Source organism: Pundamilia nyererei, unplaced genomic scaffold, assembly GCF_000239375.1.
Source record: "Pundamilia nyererei isolate P.nyererei 1_Seehausen unplaced genomic scaffold, PunNye1.0 scaffold00010, whole genome shotgun sequence".
Classification (NCBI taxonomy): Eukaryota; Metazoa; Chordata; class Actinopteri; order Cichliformes; family Cichlidae; genus Pundamilia; species Pundamilia nyererei.
This window is the reverse complement of record NW_005187411.1, coordinates 6,440,324-6,463,675: the sequence shown is the minus strand read 5'-3', so window position 1 is coordinate 6,463,675 and position 23,352 is coordinate 6,440,324. Positions and strand designations below refer to the sequence as shown.

Sequence of the window (23,352 nt, the reverse complement as noted above, 5' to 3'; positions counted from 1 at the left end):
TCAGTTGAAAGCTTCAGAGCTTTGGATTGATAAGATTTAACTGACAGCCTGATAAGCCTGATAGTTCTCTCTTCCATTTTAATGTACCTGGGGCTGCCAAAGGAGTGAGGAAACACATTTTTCAAAACTACTGGAAAGATCTTGGTTTGGAAAGATGCTCATCTGAATCTGAATCTGAACGATAAGATAACCATGCTGAACAGAGGAGAATGTCTGTTCCCGTAGCTCCAGGTGGGAGCTTTTTTTTCCTTTTTTTTAGCAGCGTCTGTAAAATAAAATAGCATATTTTTGTGCTACAGTTACATTTTTTTAAAACCATATTTGCCATTAATTTCAGTGTCCATGCTGCTGTAGCCTCAGGCAGTTGTTTTGAGTGATTTTGGATAAGAGGGAGGAAGTGAGAAAAACTAAATGAATGTTTATACCAGAGGTCTTTTAATTGCAGGGAGACTTTAGAAAGAAAACGGGCTCATTATCAGACTAAACGTCTGTGCCACACAGGAGGCTCTGTCATCTATTCAACAGCCAGCTCTAAAGCGTTCTCCCCATATGTTCAGTGCTGCGTCTCAGGTAACCCAACCATGTCTCTGTGGGGCAGCTGTGACTCAGGGAGTGGAGCAGGTTATCCACTAAACAGAGGCTTGTGCTTCATTTATTGGCTTTTCCGCCCGCGTCCTTTGGTGTGTCTTTGCACAAGATACTGATTCCCCAAAATGGTCCCTTAGTTACATATTTATGTAAAGCACAAGTGCTATATGTATGAATGATGCTTGTAATGCTTTAAGTATTCAGCAAGGCTAGAGGTATATAAATAAAGTCCATTGACCATTTCTCTGGTTAGTTTAAGAACCTACCTTATATGACCACCCGAGCTTTTAGTGTTAGGTTAATGCGTATGTTTATACTCCACATCTGAAAGATGGTGACACTTACAGCTTCACAGGGCAGTCAAAGGGTCTTTTCTAATCCTCTGAAATACAGCTACAACGGATGAACTCTCAGGAAGCTTTTATGGCATGGAAGCATTTGTCTCATTTAATGATCGGCATCCTGACCTTGTTAGTAAATCTTGTCTGGGTGGGCATTCTCGCTGCCAGCGCTGGTTGGCAGAGGATGACATCACCTCCTCTCGTCTGCACACCGTATGAATGTGTGTGTATGCATGTGTGTGTGTTCACAGGCTGATGTCATGGTCACTTAATCACTGCCAAAGTTTAACGAAGGCTGGGTCAGGCTGTGGGTGACCTGGGACCGCGAGGCCAGTGCAGAGATGCAGATTTGCGTTAATCCTACCTAAAATTTGGCAAAGAGAAAACCACACAGCGATGTCTGCCTGCACACAAAACTTCGGTCTGGTGCTCTTGCTTTAACAGAACTAAGTCTGTATTTCTCCTACAGACAGTAGATTTATGTTATACCCCCACACCTTTGGGGCAGAGAGCTGTTTGATCATGTCAAGGGCAGCCCATCAATAAGACAGCCTGTACTGATTTTAGCTCTGGGGAGGTTTCCTAATGATTATCTTTTGACTCAAAAACACAGTACCTGCTCTGATATAGATCAACAGACATCCAGCCCAGTCAATCATGACCATCTGCTGATTTGGCATTTATGGTGAGGGCAAAATACTCAGTATATACAACAGCAACATGGCTATACCGGCTTCAACTAAAGAGAAAGTCTCACGAATGCCGTCACTGGTATGGGGTAAATTCTCTAGCAACCAGTGAGCGAGTGAGCTCATTGTGCCGTAGTCATTATCACTGCATGGTGTTGAAGCTGGCTGTAGCCCCAGTACTCCCATCTCCCATTCGTGAAGAGCTATGCCAGCCTGCTAATCAGCAGCAGTGGGAGACTCGCTGTGGGTGGGGTGGCGCGGGTAAAGCAGTCTCATATCAGACTGAGTGATCTGATCCGCGCATGAATGGCCAGAGCAGCCTTATCTTGTCTGCAGAGGGGGAAAAAAGGAGATTCACAGAAAGGAAGTGTCAAGGATAGTAAATGCGGCCAACATGGTAATTAACCACAGAAAAGAGGTACCTAAAGAGCTGTATAGCTGGTGTGCAGAACAGAGACAAATTTGTACAAACAAGCTAATGGGCGCACCAACTAATGTCTCTCTGGGTCAGAGGAATTTCTCTTGTTAATTTGACAAAGTAAAGAAAAAAGGCTGGGAACATTATTGACAGGCTACAGTGAAGCTTTGAATCTAGTCAGAAAATACAGCCTAACCATTCTTTCTCTGTCGTGCCACCATTGACCACCTCCGCTCCTCCCTCGCTCTCACTCCCTCCTTAGGTAAAGGATGAAATCTGCATGTCCTTTCTCGAACAAAGGCACCGGGAGACCTTTTCATTTAAAGGGTTCTTGATTTTACATCTGTCTTGCTTCAGCTCATTTATATATATTACTCTGATTATCTGTCCCTAAGGTCTGTTCATAAGAAGACAGTGATGGAGCTGAAAGACTATCAGGATAGTTCCAACTGTGGCTGTCCCCTATTTTTATGTCAGTTTGATGTATAACAGTGAAAAGCACACTGGTGGTAGCAGCAGTAGGGATGAGAATAATTACCGGTTGCACTGTCAGAGTGACCAATGCCGACATTAGTATTGTCTTTTACTCATCATCTGTTGCCAATCATTGCTCAAAGGGATTCGATGGTGGTGAAGCATGTAGAACTCTGTTAGGAGACAGTCCTAGCACTTTAAAATAAGCCCACCTCAGAAAAGCAAACACTGCAGAAAAGCAAAGGTAACCATGCTATGGAAGGGCAGAAAGGGAAGAAGGAAAAGGTTATGTGATATATCAAACAGCTTTATTACTGTACGAAAAATGTAGGTGGTGTTGGTTTTATTGTTTGCCTTCAAATTTAATCCAGCAGAGTTCATATAAGGGGCACTGTGTCAGAAGGAGAGGAGCCGATAGAGCTTTGTGCTGCATGTACTTTCATCTGGCAAGTCTCACACCCACTCTGTTTGCCGATATGTTGTAGTAGGCACTCTGCAGCCAAAGTAGCAGCCTTTCAAACAAGACTGGCTGGTTGGGGGGGCTGAGAGGGCTTACTGGTAAATTGGCAGCCCAGGGAATACAGGGTACTCTCACCCCGGCGCTCACCCACTCACATGCTTTCATTCCCCTTTTTACCCTTGACCATTGACTGACTGCATTCTCTCTTAGTGGCCAGCATAAATCTGCCTTTCTAAGAAGTCATTTGTTCATTGTCTGTCCTCTTTTTTTGTTTTTTGTTTTTTAAATCTCCCTCAGCTTTCCAGTTTAGTCAGAGCATCATTCATTGAAGAAATCCATTTTTCTCCTCTTAAGTACATCCTTCCTTATCCTGTCTCGCTCCTTATGATTAATACCGCTCTCATTCTTCCGGCTAATTACATCTGTTAGCAACGACAAAAAATAAATAAAATAATACAAATATGTAGTGTACACATGCTACCCCAAAAACACAGGAACACACATGTACTCTCGGGCTCATGGATGCATACACTGTAGGCATACTAACCAAATCTGTTTGAAGTGTGGGACCCTAAAAGAAGAGAGGGCTCCTGCATGCATTAACTATTCATGTGACGTGTGGTGGGGTGCATGCATGTGTGTTTGTGCAGAAGGCTGAATGAGACAGTGAGTGTGTGTGTGTGTGTGGGTAGAGAAAGAGAGAGAGAGAAAGAGAGCACTCGCAAATTGCGCCGCAAGCAGCCAGCAATCGAGCGCTGACACCTCGTCTGGCAGTCGGAGGGAAAAGGGGCTGGGCTGAGGAAAGAAAGGGAGAGAGAGAGGGAGAGGTGGGAGGCAGGGAGAGAGGAGGGAATGCATGTGTGTGTGTGGATGTGTGTGTGTGAGAGAGAGAGCCAGGGAAAGAGAAATAGAGAGAGACACGGCAGGACAGCTGCCAGAATTTCTCCGATTGCAGGAGAAGGACTAAGAGGTGGAACAGGAGCAGGAATTCTTCTCATTCTCAGCTACTCAAGGAAATCTTGCAGCCCAGCCAGGAGCGCTGATTATTTTCCCTGCCTTCTGCCTGTAAGCAGTAGAGCGTCTGGGAAGGACCGAGGCATAAGGATCTGTAACCACTCACAGCAGACAAGTACGGTGGATTAACTGGATGAGGGGAAAAAAGCAGCCTATGGGATGACTGAAGAATTGGATGCAAAGAAAAAGTAAAACTGAGGACAAGCCAAGTTTCTGCGGTTTCTGAACTGCGTCTGAACTTTTGCAGGTGAAGGAGACACGCAAGGAGTTAGAGATGCTTTCGTAGTGCATGAACACAGGAGGTGCACATCCTCATCCTAACCTCGTCCTCACCTTCTCTTAAGAAACTCTCTGGATTACACCTTCACTGCGCACCTACTGGTTTTCCTGAAGGGCACTCATCCTGCCTGCCCACCTCCACCCAGCCCCACCTGCCGCTTGTTCCATTCAGTTACTATGACGCCCACGCCTCCCACTCGTCGCTCTCCCTCTGCCCCCCGAGCTTCTCACAAGCCTCTGTGAAATTAAGTGGAACGTTGATGATCGTAGCGAAAAGGACCTCTGTGCCTTGAGTAGCAAGCAACCCCACCTCGCTGTGTAATTGCTGAGTGTGCCGGCGTAGCAAATGTGCAAATAATGGAGAAAAGTGACAACACGGACAAGGACAGCAAAGTCGAACTCTATCAGTTGCCTGTTTTTTGACTATGAGCATAAACTAGATAATGGATTGGAAAGAGTTGTAAGTATCTCACAATGTGTGCATGTCGGGGGGGGGGGAAGCTTTGGCTCACTTTTCTAACATTCAACAGAATTCATAAAGCATGAGTGTATGTTCAAGTGTTTTCGGGCTTCACTTCCTCATACATATAGAGTCTCCTTTGAGCATTTTAGAGAAAGTTGTGAAGGAAAACAGCTTCATTAGCATTGAGATTGAGTGAACAGGTGGACAAGCTGTTGTGGGCAAAGAAATCTGAGCCTCTCTTCACTGCCTCTCTCTCTTTTTTTCCAATGACTGATCATATAGTTGTGTAAGGAGAGGAGAGAGAAATGAGAGGACGTGGGAGGGAGAGGTGGGGAGAGACAAGCAGTTTACCTGTGTACGTGTGACTGTGTTGAAAAAAACAAAGCCCTAGCATAATCATCCCTCACCTTCCATTCATGAACATGTGCACTGATTGTCATTGTGTTGCATGAATTAAAGCTCAAGGTTACAATCGCAGCTTTGGGCTGTGAACGCTACTCGCTGGTCAAAACAATTATAAATGAAGTGGAGTGGCTTTTTTTCTATGCTACTCTGCGGGTGCTGCTTGATTTCTGTCTAAACTCAAAGAGAAGAGAGACTGAGGTGAGGGGTGAGAGAGGGAGAGAGGCAGAGAGAGACAGAGGGACAGGGTAGATTTATCTTGAATGAATGTGCTGCGGATGCCTCTCATAAATGCGCGTACACACTCGCAGACTCGCGCCGCCACGTGTACTCTGCTATAGTTTCCCCTTTCTTTCTCTCCATCTCGCATTCATCTATTCCATCTCACTCCGTGTCACACGATCCGTCTCGCATGCTATCACACATAGGCAGCTCCCCGGGGAGCGGCTTCTCCTGTAGTCTTCTTGGATGCAATAATTATTCCATCAGCAAGCAGTGTGTTCGCTGATTGTGCTCTTGGGCTGTCACTGCAGGGGGTGTACAGTGGAGAGGGGAGGGGGTGGAGAAGAGGAAGCGGGGTGGGTTGTCACTCCAGGATACAAGGAGATAGGGACGAGAGGTGGGTTCTGTTTTTGGCAGCAGCCCATCTAGTCCTGTCCAGAGGAGCCCAGAACACAGCTAATGAGCTCAGGCTGGCCTTTTAGAAAAATGCTACTCACCAGGACATGGATCTGTTCCTTTTTGTACTCCAGATTTCCTCTTTTCTCCTTTTCATGTTCTCTATGTATTCTACCTCTCCTCAAAAACCTTGCTCTGCAGATTTTTCACATTCTATTCTCAACTTCAGGTCTTCCTTAATTCTCCGTGCCACACTTCCCTTCATGTTAACAACCGCCCCTTTGTCTTCCCCGTACTTCTCTGAAATCTGACTGCTTAAATGAAACCCATTTGAGTGCATTTGAATTACCTTTGGGTATTACTTTCCTTACTGACCTTGAATTACTGCCTGAGGTGTGTGTTAACTGATCTAGGGCAAAGCAAAAACTCGAACCACCTGGACCGGGGTCCCTGCAGGCCAGGCAGAGATATTGGTGTTGCCTATAAAGTTGAAGAGGTTTGCACAAAAAAGAATGACTCCTTCTGATTGTTCTATGGAGATCTTTTCGACTTTGAAAAGAGACCAGAATGACAGCGGAATTTAAACTGTGAAAAAGGTCAATTCACTTACAGAACTGGGTTCTGTTTGGTATCAGCAGAACTGTCATGTGACTATCTAGATATCACTAAACTAACATCTGATTATCGAGGTTGTTTACAACTTCCAAAATACATACATGCTGTAGGTTTGTCTCAATAGAATAGAATAGAATAGAAAACTTTATTTGTCAATTTCTTCAAATGTACTTGCCATACAAAGGAATTGAAATTACGTTTCACACTGTCCCATGCGCAGACATTGACAACAATAAAGTGCAGATGCACAACAAAAACAACCCTAACAATAAGGTAATAATACTAAATACTAAAACAATATGGGTCTTTTCTAATGCTTTTCTAGCTAACAATTACACATCAGGAGAACCTCAGTGCTCAGTATCTTGCCCAAGGATACTTTGGGATGCAGCCAGCGATTGAACCACAACTTCTTATTAGTAGATCATCTGCTCTATCTTCTGAGTCACAGCCACCCAAATGATGCTGTCATCATTGCTTAGCTGCAATGATTAGCAGAGAAGGACACAAGTATGCGGTAGAGGGAAGTGTTTCAACAGTCCTCAGCTGTCACATCCACGACAGTTTTTTTGCTGTGTTTGATCAAAATACGTGCATGTATTTCCTGTGGCTTTACAGTCTGCGTCTGGTCCCTTTGAGCAGAGAACCTGGTGACCATTTGTCTTAGAGAGCTGTTCTGTATAAAAACATAAAGGTGTAAGAGAATTCCACTTTTAGTTTAAGTCGAGAGCTGAAACATTATCCTTCTTGTTATGGGAGTATGAGTTGGGAGTTGAGGGGAAAGCATTTTTAGAGTGGAGAAGGGTTGGGAGTGGTGGCATAGTGTAACTCACCTCCTGACTTTGTTTACTTTGGCAGACTAAGAGCAGATTGTTGACCTTTATGTTAAAGTGTTAGCGTGTGGTTTTTGTCAAGGTAGACATTTAAAATCAATAACCTCTTGGTAGGGTACCTCCTCAAGAAAACATTACCTGAGAGAGAAAGAAAAAAGATTTGCTTAACTTTACAGCTTGGTAGTTTTCTAAGTATAGCTTTACTTTCAAGGCTTTTTTTCCCCCTTCCCACCTCCAGGGCAGCTCAGAAGCTGAATCTTTCCTCCAAGCGGAAGAAAAACCTGCCTTCCCTGCTTAACCTGCAAGAACCCTCCATCTACCCGACCAACTTCAGCGGTATCCTGCAGGTCTCGCCACCCCCTGCCCCACCATGTCTGCTCCGTGCTGTTTCCAAAGTGAAGGAAAATCCAGGGATGGGAAAGGTGAGAAAAGACACACACAGAGGCACCAGAGACAGAATGCTTTTAATGCACAACAGCTATACAACACGTGCTCTCATAAGCCACCATTCCCTTCCTGCCTTGCCCTGCAGAACTGCGTGCGCCAACATTTATGGATACACACAAACCCCTATTTGGAGGGTTGAATGCAGAGTGGCGACAGACTGGTCTGCAGGCAGCGTGCTGTCTGGTCCAGTCCATGCAGATGCAGCCAGATAAGCCTGCTGGAATGTCATGAATTCACTCAGTTTGTGTGACCAGCATTCCTCTCTGTGAACACAGAAAAGACAGTAAAAACGATAATTCACCAATCTGTGGTCACGTTAGCATCAAGACTCCTAATTCCATTTTAGGTGCAGTGTGCAGTGTTGAAAGTCAGGCTGCCAGCGATAGAGCAGTCATTAAACAAAGCTGTATAAACACATCTCTCTTCCTTTGTGGTTTATTGGGTATTGTTTGTCTGAGCTGGCGTCCTGTATTTATAAAGCAGAAGAAGTCCCCTAACAAGATTAGATCCCACCTGGACAGGAAGTGCTCGCTTCTGTTGCCAGGTATCCAGACGGTTGAAATTTTGCCACATATTGTAAATCTCCCATTGACACGGGGACTTCATAAAAAACCTGTGCTATTAACAAGCCTACTCAAGCTCACACCTGATGTATATGATCCATCTGTGCCGTTTAAGCAGCTGGTTTTCAACGGGAGATCAGGATTTATGACATTTTATGATATTGTTCCAAGTCTGCTTGCACAGATTTTCAGGTTTTCTTATAGTAAAGTAAACAGATCCGTGTGCTTTCCTGGTTTGTCTGCCTCTCTTTCACCTGTGGAATCGCACGTGAAATAACATTTTCAGTCGCTTTCACGGCTTCTCCGGATCTGTTTCATTCGAATTCAATCAATGTTTCCAATCAGGTGTAGGTGGGTCACTTCCACTTCTCCACTTTTGACCTAGACACAGTTCGTTCAGGTGTAAGGAGCTGAGTGGACGGAGTCATGCCAAGCCTCACTAATGGATTTTGTGGGGGATCAAGGGACAGGGAACCAGGGGCCATTAGCACGGTCTGAAATACTACAGCCAATCCTCTGTGGCCTCCACTATCTGATCTCTGCCAACGTAAATAAAACAGGGACATTAGCTCACTTGGTAGCCTCTGTCTGGTGGACAGACATGTGGTTGTCATATATGGAAGCCCTGTTTAAATGACATAGCAAATCTAATTGTTGTGACTGACATGTGCACTTGTCAGTCACAACAAGAGTCCCCTGTGGAGTATAAAGAGTGCTTGCACTTGGCCTGTGGTATCCAAGATGAATTCACTCAATGAAAGAAAGGGTTTTCCAGCCACATTGTTTGTGAGTGCAATATTAATATACGAGTCAGGGAAGAATGGTCCTTTTGTGTAGGCGTGAAGATGGTGGAGAGTCCTGAGCTGAGCAAAGCAGCCCTATGTCAAAAAGGGAAGAGAGTTGGTTGTATTTTAAGGGTTTTATTTCAGTGCCTGAGAGGCACCTTAGGTACTTTTTCAACAAGCTTTAAAATGACTCTGGATTGAGTTCCCTGTCATGTATACTGTAGGACAGAAGCAATTCAGCTGATGTAATGTTAGGCGCAGCACTAAATACTCTGGGAGTTGACAGGGACTCTAAAGACTGCTAAACATATCCAAAGAGCCATTTCTGTTCCCTGTCATTCACAGATATATTTCCAGAGAGCCTTTGGAGAAATAGAAGTGGCGCTATCTGACCATCAGATTGTAAAGGAATATAGAGATGTCAGAATTTCTAAAGAGGTGTCATATAGCCTGACACACATAAGCACACCCACACAAACCACAAACTGTGCATCTATGCATTAGAGACATAGATTGTCTGTAAAAGAGGTCCTACCACAAGGCATGAATGGGCATGTTAGTGAATCAACATCTTTAGATGCAAGATGCGATCATGTTTAGCGTACCATGTTGGCATCAAGAACTATATGTTGACCTGGGGAAGGTGTTAAGAATCTACGCTCATTTTATAAATATAATATGTCTCAGAATATAGCAGGGTGGGTCACTTGACGGCCAGTCGTTTTGCAGGCAATAGAGGGAAAGGAGAGAAAAAGGAGAGTTAGGAGGTGGAACAACAGGCAGGGAGGGCATATGCTCCTGCACTCCCACGCTGGTGAGCTGTTCCTGGTCCAGAAAAAACAATCTCTAGTGGGATAATCCCCCAGCAGGGAGCTGCACACACACCAATTTCTAACATTTTCAGCTGTGACTTTCAATACTCACCTTGCTGCCTTTTACTAACACCATTAGCCAATGTGTTGACCCAGGGAGAGTTTCCATGGTAACTTTCAGTGTCCATCAGCTCTGACAAAGTGAACGTGATCTTAATGCACAAACGCTGAAGGACCTTCAGTTTGCAACTTTTATACTGAATGCCTGCCATATGTTTTTCCCGTCTCTTCGCTTAGTGCACTATAATCAAAATGTCTGTCTTTTTGTCGTGTTTTTGTGCCATCTCAATTTCTAACACACCGCTGTTCTCTCTTTTTGCTTATTTGATGTTGCTTTAGGTGAAAGTGATGATGCGTATCTGTCCGTCTCTGGAGGCTGCAGACTCCTCAGAGTCTCAGTCTTTCTTGAAAGTAGACAGTAGGAAGAAGCAGCTGACCCTCTACGATCCTGCGTCCAGCCCACACTCTAGTTCAGGGCACAGGAGATCCGCCACTGTGGCCGTCCCAAAGATATTTGCCTTTGATGCTGTTTTTACCCAGGATGCTTCACAAGTAAGGGCCAGTCTTTGTGTATGTGTGTGTGTATTAGAGCAAGAGAGCTATTTTTCTATTTGTTATCAGGGAATTCAGCCTCTCAAGGGCAAAGGGACGTCTTTATACTTGCAGGGTGTGACCAGAGGCTTAGAGAAAAAAATGCCTTTCTTGGGTCAAGGGGCATTCTTAGCAACATGGGCCTAACAGCTGGGCTTTTAAGCCCTCTACGGAATGATTTGAATCCACTCCACTTATATCTAACCACTCCTTTCATAGGACAGCTATATCTAACCTCAGCCATTTGGAAGACACAGCAGGCATAAGTGCTGAGATCAAAGTCAAAGGTCAGATATACAGTATGTTTAGTACATGTGAGTTAGGAGCGGATCAGATTTGCTCTCTTCTCATATTAAGACAAACACCAAAATCTTTTAAGAGAATGACTCAATCTGTTTTTGCTCAAAGACAAAATTAACAGAAAATCCAAGGTACGGTAATCTGAAGTATTGTTTGCATGTCGCCATGGTGCAGCGAACTCTAAATAACTATGACAGCAGAGTGTAGGATGTCATCACCTGTGTAGGATATCCAGAAAAACCTCAGATTTTTTTGCCTACTTTGAGCAATTTTTTAAAATTAAGTAAGCTGCTGATGGCTAAAGACTAAATGTTTCTGCTACATAGTTGAGGCCAAGCTGCTAGATTGTGCTGCTGGGGCAGCACTGCTGGTGGCTAACAGTAACAACAAGCTGTTCTGCTGTTAGAGGTCTTGTTTGCTGTGTGATGTATGGGAAGGGGCCTTTGCTGCTGAAGCCTTGCCCCAGAGGACCTCTGCTGAAACAGATTGCCTCGACATGCAAGACACGGAAACAGACGTTAACAAACAAACACACACGCACTTGAGTGATGAAAAATACTGAAACTAATAACATGAATTGGTGTAAGCAATGCCAAATGCTCACTGTGCCTGTTTTACAGTGTTCCTCGAATTGCAAACTGACTGTGAAGGGCCTGTCTCTTTGTGTTTTTCCACAGGCTGAGGTGTGCTCAGGGACAGTAGCTGAGGTCATCCAATCTGTGGTGAATGGTGCAGACGGCTGCATCTTCTGCTTTGGCCAAGTAAAGCTCGGTAAGCTTCTCCACTGGCAACAGATTAGAGAAGTGCCTTTGTTAGCCAAAGAAAACTCTCATTGCTCTTTGTTAGCTACACTTGATGTCCACAATTGGCTTAGCGGTGCACTGGGGTGAGTCAAGGAATGGGTGATTGAAGGAAAAGGAATGGATAGTGAGTCTGGTGTGGGGGTGAGGGGTAAAGTGCTGCATTCAGGCTTCAGGGCTCAGTCTGTAATTAAAATCTTAGTAATTGGCCTGGCCAGTGTTCTTAGGCTGAAGGGCCTGCTTTTCTCATGCAGCTGTTTCCAGTTTCTGTAATTCTGTGCAGAATGGCTGTGTCTGGAACAGGTCCTTGGATTAGCATTTGATTTAAAGGAAAAAAGTTATTATTTTATTTTTGCCTTTCCGAATATTACCTCAAATCCTTCACATCTGCCATTATTAATTTTTTTTCAGCACCATTTGTTTAGCAGAATAACCCTTCAGAAAATATCCAATGCCAGTGCCTATTTCTTTGTGAACTTCAGGCCTATTTCAGACAGGTTGATAAAAGAAGCAATTTTATTTTGAACATATAGTGAGTGCAGCCGGCTTCCACACACAAGGCAATATTTTTATCCCCCCCTCCTTTCTTACATCCTCAGGCAAGACATACACCATGATTGGCAAAGACAGCTCCACTCAAAGCCTAGGCATTGTGCCCTGTGCCATTTCTTGGCTCTTCAAGCTCATCAACGAGCGCAAGGAGAAGACGGGCACGCGCTTCTCAGTCCGCGTGTCTGCAGTGGAAATCTTTGGAAAAGATGAGGAGCTAAAGGACTTGCTGTCTGAGGTGTCGTCCGGCAGCCTGCAGGAAGGCCAATCCCCGGGAATCCACCTGAGAGAGGATCCCATCTGTGGCACTCAGGTGAGAAGTGTTCCATCTCTCCACTTTTTCTTTGTTCACTGATCCTTTCATTCTCTCTGTGGGTTATAAAATATTAGTCTGACTGAGTATTGATCTTTTACTGTCTAGGCTCTAGCTCTTTTTTCCCCTCAAAGATGTTTAAAGTTCTTCGAGTGCAATGTGTGTATATATATGTGTGTGTGTTTTTATCTCCCGTGACTTCCTACCCTACCTGCTCTTAAAACCCTTGCTTTATATTTTCTACCCAACCCTTCTGTGGTATTGATGGCTTTCTTCTTACCTTTGTATTGACTCTTCTGTCAGCATCCGTCAGCATCTATTACTGATGTATTAGTGTCAGCCCTCTATAATGCCATAGAAGTATTACTGGGTGTGTGTGTGTGTGTGTGTGTGTGTGTGTGGTGGGAGTGGGAATAGCAGAGGGGGGTTGTGACTGTATGTTTGAAGGCTCTCACAGGTGTTGCTGTCAGATGTTGTTTTTGGGGGATATGCATGGACTCTAACTTCAAAGGGTGTGCAGTACTATGAATCTCCCTCTTGCGCTTTCCTTCAGCAGCTATGTGTGCCTTCTCTCTTCTGCCTCCTCCTTCCTTTCCTTCTGTATCCCACCACTGCCATCATCACATCATGTTGAGGTGAAGAGCCCCTGCCTCCTGCTCCACTATTACCTCTCCTAATCCTCCTCCCACTGTGTGCATATCTGCTGTTTTAATAGCCCCTGAGACCCAATCTAATGGGCAAGAAATGTGTGGCAGAGTCCAATTAACTGGTTACCTTCTCTTTCTCGTTTCTCTCTGTCTCTCTTTCTTCTAAACATCAGTCCTTTTTCGGATACCCTGACCTTATTCTCTGGTTTTCCTTTTCGCCCTTCAGCTTCAAAACCAGAGTGAGCTTCGTGCCCCAACTGCTGAGAAAGCCGCCTTCTTCTTGGATGCAGCCATCGCTGCCCGGAGCACCAGCAGACCGAATGTTGATGAGGACGAGCGACGGAACTCCCACATGCTGTTCACACTGCACATTTACCAGTACCGCATGGAGAAGACTGGAAAAGGGGGAAGTTAGTATTATTGCATTACTACTGCCCTGCAGCATAGGACCAGAAAGTTGTCCCTTCAAATTTATAGTAGAAAATTATAGAGTGAACCATGCGCAAGCAGCCAGATTAGTGAATGAAGTCCACACTTGCTCTAAAAAGTACTAAAATACAAGATAATCTAGATTAAAAGGCGCCTCCATTTAGTTATCACTAATTGTTGTTGGTTTTTTTTTTTAAACATAAGCTCTTTAGATGGCTAAGTGGATTTGATCGCACTTTAGCTTTTAATGGAAAATCGCAGGCTCTTTTTTGCGTTTGATGAATTCATTCTGGTCTCTGCAAAACAGAAATGTATTTGCATGCTTGTAATACATTGTGGTTAAGAGTAAGTAAAGCCTGCTGGTTTATGAACAACATCAATCACCAACAGGATAATGTGTAGCTCTGTGATTTACAAGGACAGACGCTGGCATTCGCCCTGTCTGCATTTTTAAATTATTCGATGGGGGACTGTGTTTCTAATTGTCAGTAGATTCTCTCGTTTTACGTGTCTCACCAAAGGAGACTCCTTGTTGCCATGAGTTACACATCTGGTGGAGGTTTAGCAGTCTGGCTGCAGTCTTACTCATAAATAATCCAGACAGCTCAAACACAGCTATGCCACTCCTGTCATCAGGGCACTTTGTAGAGGCAACTTACTCGACATAGGGAGTGTCTGTTTTGCTCACCTGGTTCTTCTTCTGCCGTTGGCAGTGTCGGGTGGACGAAGCAGGCTGCACCTTATTGACTTGGGGAGCTGCGAAAAGGTCCTGAGTAAAAGCAGAGATGGAGGAGGAGGCTTGTGTCTTTCCCTGAATGCACTGGGAAACGTCATAATGGCTTTAACAAATGGAGCGAAGCATGTACCCTACAGGTGAGAACACCAACATGAGGTTTTAGAGTCGGCTGCGTTTTAGCTTCCAAGAAACTGTATCTATATGTTAATTGTTTCAGGCAAGTCACCGCATGTGTTGTCAACCTTGCAGGTTTTTCTGTACGACTGTTCAGTTTGTTTAGTTAGCTGCACAACAGCTTTCACTGGGGTTGCACAAGATTATATTGTAGTTACTCAAGTATGAAAAGATTAATGACTTGTCATTTGGGAGTGTTTTTCAGCTCGGAGGATTTAACGTGCCTGCCCCAGTAAAAATGTTACTGGGCTGTTTGCTAATAACAATGTAAATGCTCCCTGTAGAGACAGCAAACTGACAATGCTGCTGAGGGAGTCCCTTGGCAACATCAACTGCAGAACAACTATGATTGCCCACATCTCAGATTCCCCAGCCAACTATGCTGACTCGCTCACCACTATCCAGCTGGCATCCCGGATCCACCGAATGAGAAAGAAGAAATCTAAGGTACGCCGTGTAAACATGTGCAGTAACACACTGATAAACCGATGAACAAGCAATATGAAATTCCAGTGACACCACTAACGATGCATTTGTATAATTTAAGAACTTATTATAATCCTTATAAATCTTAATAAAGCTCCATTTAATGTTGCTCATTGTTTATAAATGATAAATGAAGAGTAATCGTTATTATTAAACATTATTTCATCATTAAGTGTTGCTATTGTAGCAATTACATTCCTAATGTGCATGCGTAACTTTAATTACCTTCATCATAAATCACAGCATTATTAAAGTCCTTAAATTTGTCTTCCTCGTGTAATTTTGGAGCTATTTCGCAAATGAATGTGTTAATGCTCCCACAAATGAAATATTATTAGTGCAGTAAGTCAGAGCTAGTTTCTCTCAGCTCCTCAGCACATAATCATGTAATCAATACCACCGCCTAAGGAAGTGTGTGATGTATTCCCTTAGATTAGGGAAATATATGCTCCAGATAATTAGGTGAAATGACAGCATGTATTTATTTAGTCCCCATTATGATTATGATGCAGGCCGCAGACAACAATTTGCATTATTGACATTAGTTTCTGTGGGGCTATTGATGTGCACTTTTAACCTCTAGATAAATATTGACCGGTAATATTATAGGAATTAAAATATGCTCTGAAATGGATTTTGCTGCAAAGTAGTAAGATATGAATCTGCTCTAAATTATAAGAATTAAAGTGATTTTGTAAATTGCAAAGTCTATTATGTTAATTTTCCTTTTATCATTTTGTGAGATCATTTACAGATCTCTACTCTGTTCTAACTTGGTTTTGCAGTATGCATCTAGTTCATCTGGAGGTGAAAGCTCGTGTGAGGAAGGGAGGATCCGGAGGCCCCCCCACCTCAGGCCTTTTCACCCTCGGACAGTAGCCCTGGACCCAGACCTGCCCTGTTTGCTCAGTGACCCAGAATACTCCTCTAGTAGTGAGCAGTCTTGTGATACTGTTATTTATGTGGGCCCTGGGGGAACTGCAATCTCAGACAGGGAGCTTAGTGACAATGAAGGCCCACCTGCCTTTGTTCCAATTATCCCTTCTCTGAACAAGAAGAGGTCTGCAAAAGAGGGCCCTCTGGACAGAGACCATTTCTTTAAATGCAACACATTTGCTGAACTGCAAGAGAGGCTTGAGTGCATAGACGGCAGTGAAGAACCTACTGCTTTTGTTGGAGAGGGAAAACGATCCCAGGCTAGCCCCAAGATGGACAAATCTAAAGAGAGCCAAAGCTCTGTTTCACCAAAGACTGTAGCAAATATTTCTTACAACCAAGAGGGTATCTCACCCAAACAATCTCCTAAATCGGTCCCCCCGCAGCCATCTTGCAGTCCCAGTGCCAAATCTAAAGTTGACAGTGCCAAGAGGCAATGCATGCCTGTGGAAAGGGTACCATCAGAGAGTGTTCAAAATGTTTGCAGGACCAGGGCTGATGGTGAGAAGGCCTTGGTTTCAGAAAACAAGGTTAGTGCAAACAAACTGGCACCTGCCGCTGCCCCACCTACTGAACCTGTGGTGAGAGAGAAGATTTACTCCAGCAAGAAATCCTTGCCAAAGCCAGCCCCGCCTCCTTCACAGCAGAGAGAAAATACTGACAATGAGGAAAGATCAAGCACCAGAATGCCACCTGTTGGAATGAGTCACCAAGCTGCGAAAAGAAGGGATCCGTGCACTTCGCCTTTACTTAGAGCTCCGGTGGAGGTGTGCCAGGTACGCTCGACGTTGAGGGAAAGATGTCTGGACCGGGACATCCTTAGAGCGACCGTCACCCTGCAGCAGCCTGTGGAGCTGAACGGAGAGGATGAGCTGGTGTTCACTGTGGTGGAGGAGCTATCTATAGGCAGTATAGTAGATGAAGGCCGGCCATCAAGCATTATTAGCTTTAACAGTGACTGCTCTCTTCAGGCCCTGGCCTCTGGTTCTCGACCTGTCAGCATCATCAGTAGCATCAATGATGAATTCGATGCCTACACATCAGCCGCTGGAGGGTCAGAGGTGAACATTTCAGTGGTCACAGCCCCTCAGGAGGGAGGAATGGCGTGTATAGACAGCAGAGGTTCATCTATCAGTTCTTGGCTGAGTGAGGTTAGTGTCTGCACCTTGGAAAGCGAAGGGGCTCATTCCACAGACGTCTTCCTTCCACAGGCCAAACACATGGGCCCAGAGGTCACCGTTTACTTTGACTCCCTGGATATGTTTAATTGTGTCTCCTCGCCTAGAAATGCCAAGAACTCCCTAAATGACAGCGGATTTAGTTTTTCTGAACTAGACAGTGATAGCGCCGCCTCAAGCAAGCAGTCACTGACAAAGTGCCCCCCATCACCAGAATCAGCAAAAGGCTCCCTAAAATTTACATCTAAAATAACTAAAGCTCACTCGCTTAGCTCCTCCCCACAGGGCCCAACTATAGTCCACTCCAGTCTTCCCAGGAAGATTAAACCTACCTCATCTATCTCTCATAGCAGCAGCAGTAGCAGCAGCAGTAGAGAGCCACTAAGGCAAGAGGTTAAACAGGAAGATCCTTGGAAGTGCATTGACAACCACTCTGAACCTCAATTTTCTGACTCCAGCAATACCAGCAAATTTCTCAGAAATCCCCCCAGTGGCATCCCTTCCAGCAAAACGTCCAGCAACACCAACAGTGTACCTCGCTCTCCCAATGTGCAGGGGTCTACCTCAGCCCAAAGGGTGGTTGATGGCTGTGAGAAATCAGCCAGCAGGAATCCACCCAGCAAAATGCCTCAGCTGAGACGAGGTGCCACCACCCTGGGAACAGTGCCCGTCATTCATTCCACCACGGACTACAAGGGAAGCCAAGATATTGTTGCATCTGCCACAAGCCTTAAATTTTCCTCTCTGGGGAAAAACAAGGCCAACTCACAGAAAGCGAGCAATTCCGCTAAACCCGACTGCACCATGCCTCCTCCTCCTCCAGTGAGAAAATCCAGTCTTGACCATAAAACGAAGACACTGCTGCCCCAAAGTGCCTTAAAGACAGCATATGGGGAGGCAGGAAGGACCTATGGAGCGAGGGCGGCTGTATCAGAAGATGAGCTTGAGGTATGCCACAGAGTAGACGGTTTCAAAACCTCCAGCCTCAACACGGCCAAAGTTACCTCCAGTTTGAAGGCCAAAGGGCCTAGAGGAGAGGCTGGGCAGCACTATGGCAGTCAGATATCACTGGAAAGGTGTGAAAGTCTGTCCTTATCAGGTTCCAGAGCTGCGCTTAGTAGAGAGAACAGCGGGGCAAGTCTTGGCAGCAGTAGTAGCAAATCAAGCAAGTCCATTTCGCGATTCGGTATTCCCAATTCATCCAGCGCTCCTATTGCTTCCTGTCCATCCTCCCCAAGTGGAGGAAATGTCAGCAAACCTGGACAGGTAAAAGCTTCTGTAAATCCTAGGTCATTGGGAGCTGTTAATGGTTCTAAGGCACGTTCACTATCAGCCAACAGCTCCAAGGGCTTAAGCTCATCCACAAAGTCTTTGGCCGCCCCATCTACCAGAAACACTAATGCCAACCTCCCTCCTTCTGGACGGACATCGGCTCCTCGGACCACCGCTGCAGTCACCAGCAAGCCTGGAAGAGGCACTATCATGGGCACAAAGCAGGCCATTAGAGCTGCAAATAGCCGTGTGAGTGAACTGGCAACAGGCAACATATCAGGAAAACACGTGAAAGCTTCAGCAGACTCAGACAGTGGGAATGACAGCGGGGTGAATGTGAGTGATGACAAATCCCCAGTAGCCATGCTGCCTTCTCCATACAGTAAAATCACAGCACCCAGGCGGCCTCAGCGCTACAGCAGTGGCCACGGCAGTGACAACAGCAGCGTGTTGAGCGGGGAGCTACCTCCGGCGATGGGACGCACAGCTCTGTTCTACCACAGCGGTGGCAGCAGCGGATATGAAAGCATGATCCGTGACAGTGAAGCCACAGGCAGCGCTTCCTCTGCCCACGACTCTATGAGCGAGAGCGGCTTCTCATCTTCAGGGAGAGCAAAGAGCTCCAAGTATCCCAAGAAGAGAGCAAACGGTGAGAAACTAATTTGGGATTTCGGGGTTTTGCAAGTAATCTAGGAATGGGTAATATTCACAAATATTGTGATATACATTTCGTGGCACACACCCGAGTAATAAATATGTGCTGTCTCAGAGGAAATCAACCATAAATTTGTGGATCCATTGTTATTACAACCACAAATGGGCATTTCATCGGATTTTGTTTCCTTCTGAATCAGCAGCATGCATAATTCATACGTAGAGTAAATGCGAAAAACGTTAATGAATGTTTCAGACAAGGCATCTTTGATGTGTGTATTGATCAAATAAGAGTTGAACATGGGGATTTTTATGTAGGCCATTGTCTCGTGTATAACTGTTTCAATTCATGTAGGATAAACCAACCTTTTGAATCCACATATCTCATGAAACTCTTATAAGTATGCAGTCGCCACAGCTCAACCAACCACTGTAAAGCCTTGCATCACTTTATATCTCAGAGTGGGATTTATATATATTTTTCTATAGATCCTAGCAAATGCTGCTGTTGTATGTTAGCAATCTAATTGGTGCCTGTCTGCCTGGTGCTTTAGGCTTCCAAAGAAGACGGCTAATCCCAGCACCCTTGCCAGACACAGCATCTCTGGGGAAGAAGGTGAGCACAGCAGGTCAGTGGGTGGACTTGCCTCCTATGTCTGGACCACTGAAGGAACCCTTTGAGATCAAGGTGTATGAGATCGACGATGTGGAACGGCTCCAAAGGCGCCGTCAGGAGGAAACCGCAGAGGTGAGCAGACACAGGTCACAGCTGGCTTGTTTTGCTGGTTTAGTGGTTCATCTTTCTGAACCCTGTTTTGGGTAAAGTGAAGTCTGGGTTGATGCCGTGTAAATCCCACTTGCTAAGCCTTAGCAGCATTTTGCATCTGCAACATCAATGCCATACATTAAGATACAATCACACTGACTTGCAGTGTGGGAATTTCTTAGCTCCCTTCTCCCCAGCTTCTTTTTAAAGAACAGGACAGGAATAATATGTCCCAGACGTCTGACCTTCAGCCAGCTCTGTGGCAAATCCTGGAGTTAAAATGTCTGCGTCTCCAGATTCCCAGTGCTTGGTATTTTGGCAGCACTCCTTGGGAATGTCAAGAGTTCAGTAGGCAATTACCAATGAGGGTTAATTGGTCTGAGTATGACTGATTACTCGCCTCACTGCTGAATGTGATGGTGATACGGTGGGGTGTAAAAATGAAAAAGAAGACTGCGGTGAAAAGATTGGTCAGAGAATGTGCGATGATTGCGAGGACACCTGACACCGACCCAAATCAGCTCAATGACAGCAGTCATCACTGAGCAGTCTGCATTGCTGACTCCTCCTGGGTCATTAACTGTTTCCATGAAGTGCAGCTGGAGGGGGATATTTTTAAACGTATACATATGAAATCAATGACAGGAGGTGGTCTGATTTACTTTTCTCCTCATCATCAATGTCAATTTAGTTCTTTTACTGTTTTTTGCACCTATTACAAAATTCCAGTTAAAATCCATTGCAAACAGAATGTTTTAATATATAACACTCTGTCTTGTCCAACACACTAACTTGTTTTATTGGTTTTTTTCCAATCCCGTGTTCAGCAACCATTCCAAGACGTTGACAAGGTGAGCTCGTTTTTCAGAGAAACTGATGTTTAATTAAAAGCAGCACAGACTGTATTACCAGCGAGCCAAATGTGACATACAAGCAGTATATTATCTGTTTGACTTTATTTCACGTTTATCAATGAAGTTTACTGATAGCTTCCCTTTTTAATGCAATGCAACCTTTTGAACTTTTTAACTGCATTTTTGATAGTTACTTAAATCAGTATAATCTGTCTTTTTCCCCTCAGGGCCTGCTGTATTTTAACAGTAAGCTGAAGATGCTTGAGAGAAGGCAACAGCAAGTGAAGGAAGTGAGGGCAAAGCATCAAGTGTTATTGGAGGAGCTGGAAGACACGAAGGCCCGACTGATGATGGACCCCAGCAAGTGGATAGGAGAGTGTAAGTCACTTCCTTTGAGAGTAAGATGACAAATAAACTTTGGTAGCAGACAATGTAACTAAATCCTGCTTTCCTCATTCCAACAGTTGAGGTGGACCAGAATTTGGATAAAGAATCTCCAGAGTATCTGGAGGCCTTGACACAGGCCACAGAGGAGCTGGAGTTCTGCGTCAACCTGTGCAAGGCCCGTGTCATGATGGTGACGTGCTTTGACATCAGCATGTCAACACCTGGCACTCAGGAGGGGCTACGTGAAGTCGAAGTCTGAGGACAAAAGTAAGTAGGAGCGGGAAAGGAAAGGAAATGGAAGTGAGAAGAAAAAGAACGATGAAATGTAGCAGTCAGTGTGTAGAAGTCCCTGGGAAGAAGAGCAAAAGACGGAAGTGAGATGAGAGTGGATCTTAACATGTAAACAGAGGAAATCTTGACCACCTAGCTACAGTGCCTCATTACCAGGACACGGCAGAGGAATGACACATGAGCACAAACGCTGTTGCCTCTATGGCAAAGCAGTGGCCATCACCTACTCAAGAGTCAATGAACAACACCTGGAAGTGCCTTTTTTATTGTTTTGTTTCGAGTCGTTATTTTTCCTATGGCGCAGGTATCTTAAGCGTACCTACTCCCTGAACATATTGCTTTTAAGAAAAATATTTTATATTCCATTGTATAGTGTATTAAATGAATATGTGATGTGTACAAATGTCCTTTTTATGGGGAAAAATAAAGAAAAAAGAAAAAAGCAATAAGCTAATGTTATTGCTCTCCCAGACTGCCTTTTCTCTTGTTTCAAACCTCAGTCAGCATTTTATCCATGATCATTCAGCCTCCTGCGCCTTATGTTAACTCTCTGGTTCTGTAGTTTTCTAAATTTTCAAACTGGACTATGTTATTTCATCAAGGACTGTATTTGCTGTCATCACTCATCTCCTGCCAGCTGTCCTGTGAAAGCTGCTTGCAGGGTAGAGTGAATGTTTTTTTTTCTCCTCCAGTTGCCTTGTTCAAAATGGGTCTCAGTGGATGCACTTAGGTAGAGCAGCAGTTTTGTTGTGGGAAGGAGAGTTTATTCAAACTGTGCTTGCCTGTGTTTATCTCACTAAAATAAAAGTTTAAGCCAAAACATATCAATCAGAGGGGCACTGTGATGGACGATAAGTGATTGTTCTTGATTCAGCCATTCTTTCTGGTGCCTCAGTATGTGGTCATGCAACGTAACCTTCCCTCCACTCACCTACAATGATCATATGATGACTGGTTACACTTCTACCGGTGCCCATCAGTGAGCCCACTATTTCTCTAAATGGGCTTTGACTGGGGGCTTTTTATATACTGTAAAATAAAAAGGAGCACTGATGAGCACAAGTCAGCCAGTCTGTTAGACACTACTTCTTTTTTAAGTGCTACCAAGCCTCAGCTCTATGCATTCCAATACATTTACTGCAACTACAATAAGAACCTCATTACCGAGTAAGGGCAACCACCTAGTTTGTTCTCTTTTGTCCCTACTCTACTAATCTACTAATTATTGACGTTGATCTAATGTCTCAAACGAAGACTCTAGAATTTCTCCATGAAACGATACAGTGAAAAGCAAAAGATTGCGGCATTATTTAGCAAAATCAATCATGGCATCAGCTCTTCATGGCTGCCAGAATGTGCTTATGAATCAAACAGCTGACACGGAGACAAAAAAGATGATTGGTGAAAATGATTGTTGAGAAAAACAGACTGGCTTTGACGTATCTTGCTGTGTTTGACTTCTATATCTATGACAAATACGACTTTGTTTTCTTTGTTTTACAAAGATGGACTATCTCAGGCCCTCTCTGAAGATGCTGCATGAGATTTTTAATCACTTTTAAGAATGATTTCTACTCCATTTTTTACCATTCTAATTTTTTACAATAATTTCTGTGTGTTCACTAATGTGGGGTTATGCTCATGAATTAAAGAACTATTACCAAACCAAGACCTTTTTTCCAAGAAATTATTATATGTAAGGTCATATTTCATATCAAAACCCATATTTTCTAATACCTTTCTTTTTGTATAGGATTTTCAGACCCTGTGTATAAATGTACAATATGGCAGCTTGTGTTTTACTTTTACAGTACTTGTGAATAAAATGTTCCTTCCTACCGATGATTCGGAGTTGACTTTTTTCACCCTTTCATGTGTTTAATACTATTTATTCTACAATTATTTTCACAAAATTCCAAATAAATACCTTTACTACAGTGGTAGCTTAAAACAGCAACTAACCAGGAGAAACCTTTGCCACAGGATTACAAAACTAGACATGGCACACTTTCCCTTTTGTTTTATGTTTGTTTATTCAGCATCTTCTCTTTTAAAATGAATGCGTGTAGAAAAAAGTGCTTTAGTGAATGAGCAAGTTGTTACTCTATGGTATGGAAGCCCGTTTCCG

The 23,352-nt window shown here is 44.2% G+C and overlaps 1 protein-coding gene across 2 annotated transcripts in view; it reads left to right on the top strand.

Annotated features, from left to right (window-relative positions):
* Positions 1-23,057, top strand: part of kif26ab (kinesin family member 26Ab) — a 66,090-nt gene extending 43,033 nt beyond the window's left edge. The window contains exons 1-13 of one of the 2 annotated variants that reach the window (XM_005724020.1): positions 3,869-4,723; positions 7,433-7,616; positions 10,201-10,413; positions 11,430-11,523; positions 12,152-12,414; positions 13,288-13,471; positions 14,204-14,363; positions 14,685-14,847; positions 15,672-18,921; positions 19,481-19,674; positions 20,520-20,543; positions 20,774-20,924; positions 21,011-23,057. In XM_005724020.1, the coding sequence (XP_005724077.1) occupies positions 4,707-4,723; positions 7,433-7,616; positions 10,201-10,413; positions 11,430-11,523; positions 12,152-12,414; positions 13,288-13,471; positions 14,204-14,363; positions 14,685-14,847; positions 15,672-18,921; positions 19,481-19,674; positions 20,520-20,543; positions 20,774-20,924; positions 21,011-21,192 (5,079 nt within the window). In that variant the 5' untranslated portion in view covers positions 3,869-4,706 and the 3' untranslated portion in view covers positions 21,193-23,057. Of the gene's footprint in view, positions 1-3,868; positions 4,724-7,432; positions 7,617-10,200; positions 10,414-11,429; positions 11,524-12,151; positions 12,415-13,287; positions 13,472-14,203; positions 14,364-14,684; positions 14,848-15,671; positions 18,922-19,480; positions 19,675-20,519; positions 20,544-20,773; positions 20,925-21,010 lie in introns of those variants that run through there. The other variant, XM_005724019.1, reaches the window with a different exon arrangement.
* The last annotated feature ends 295 nt before the right edge of the window (positions 23,058-23,352 follow it).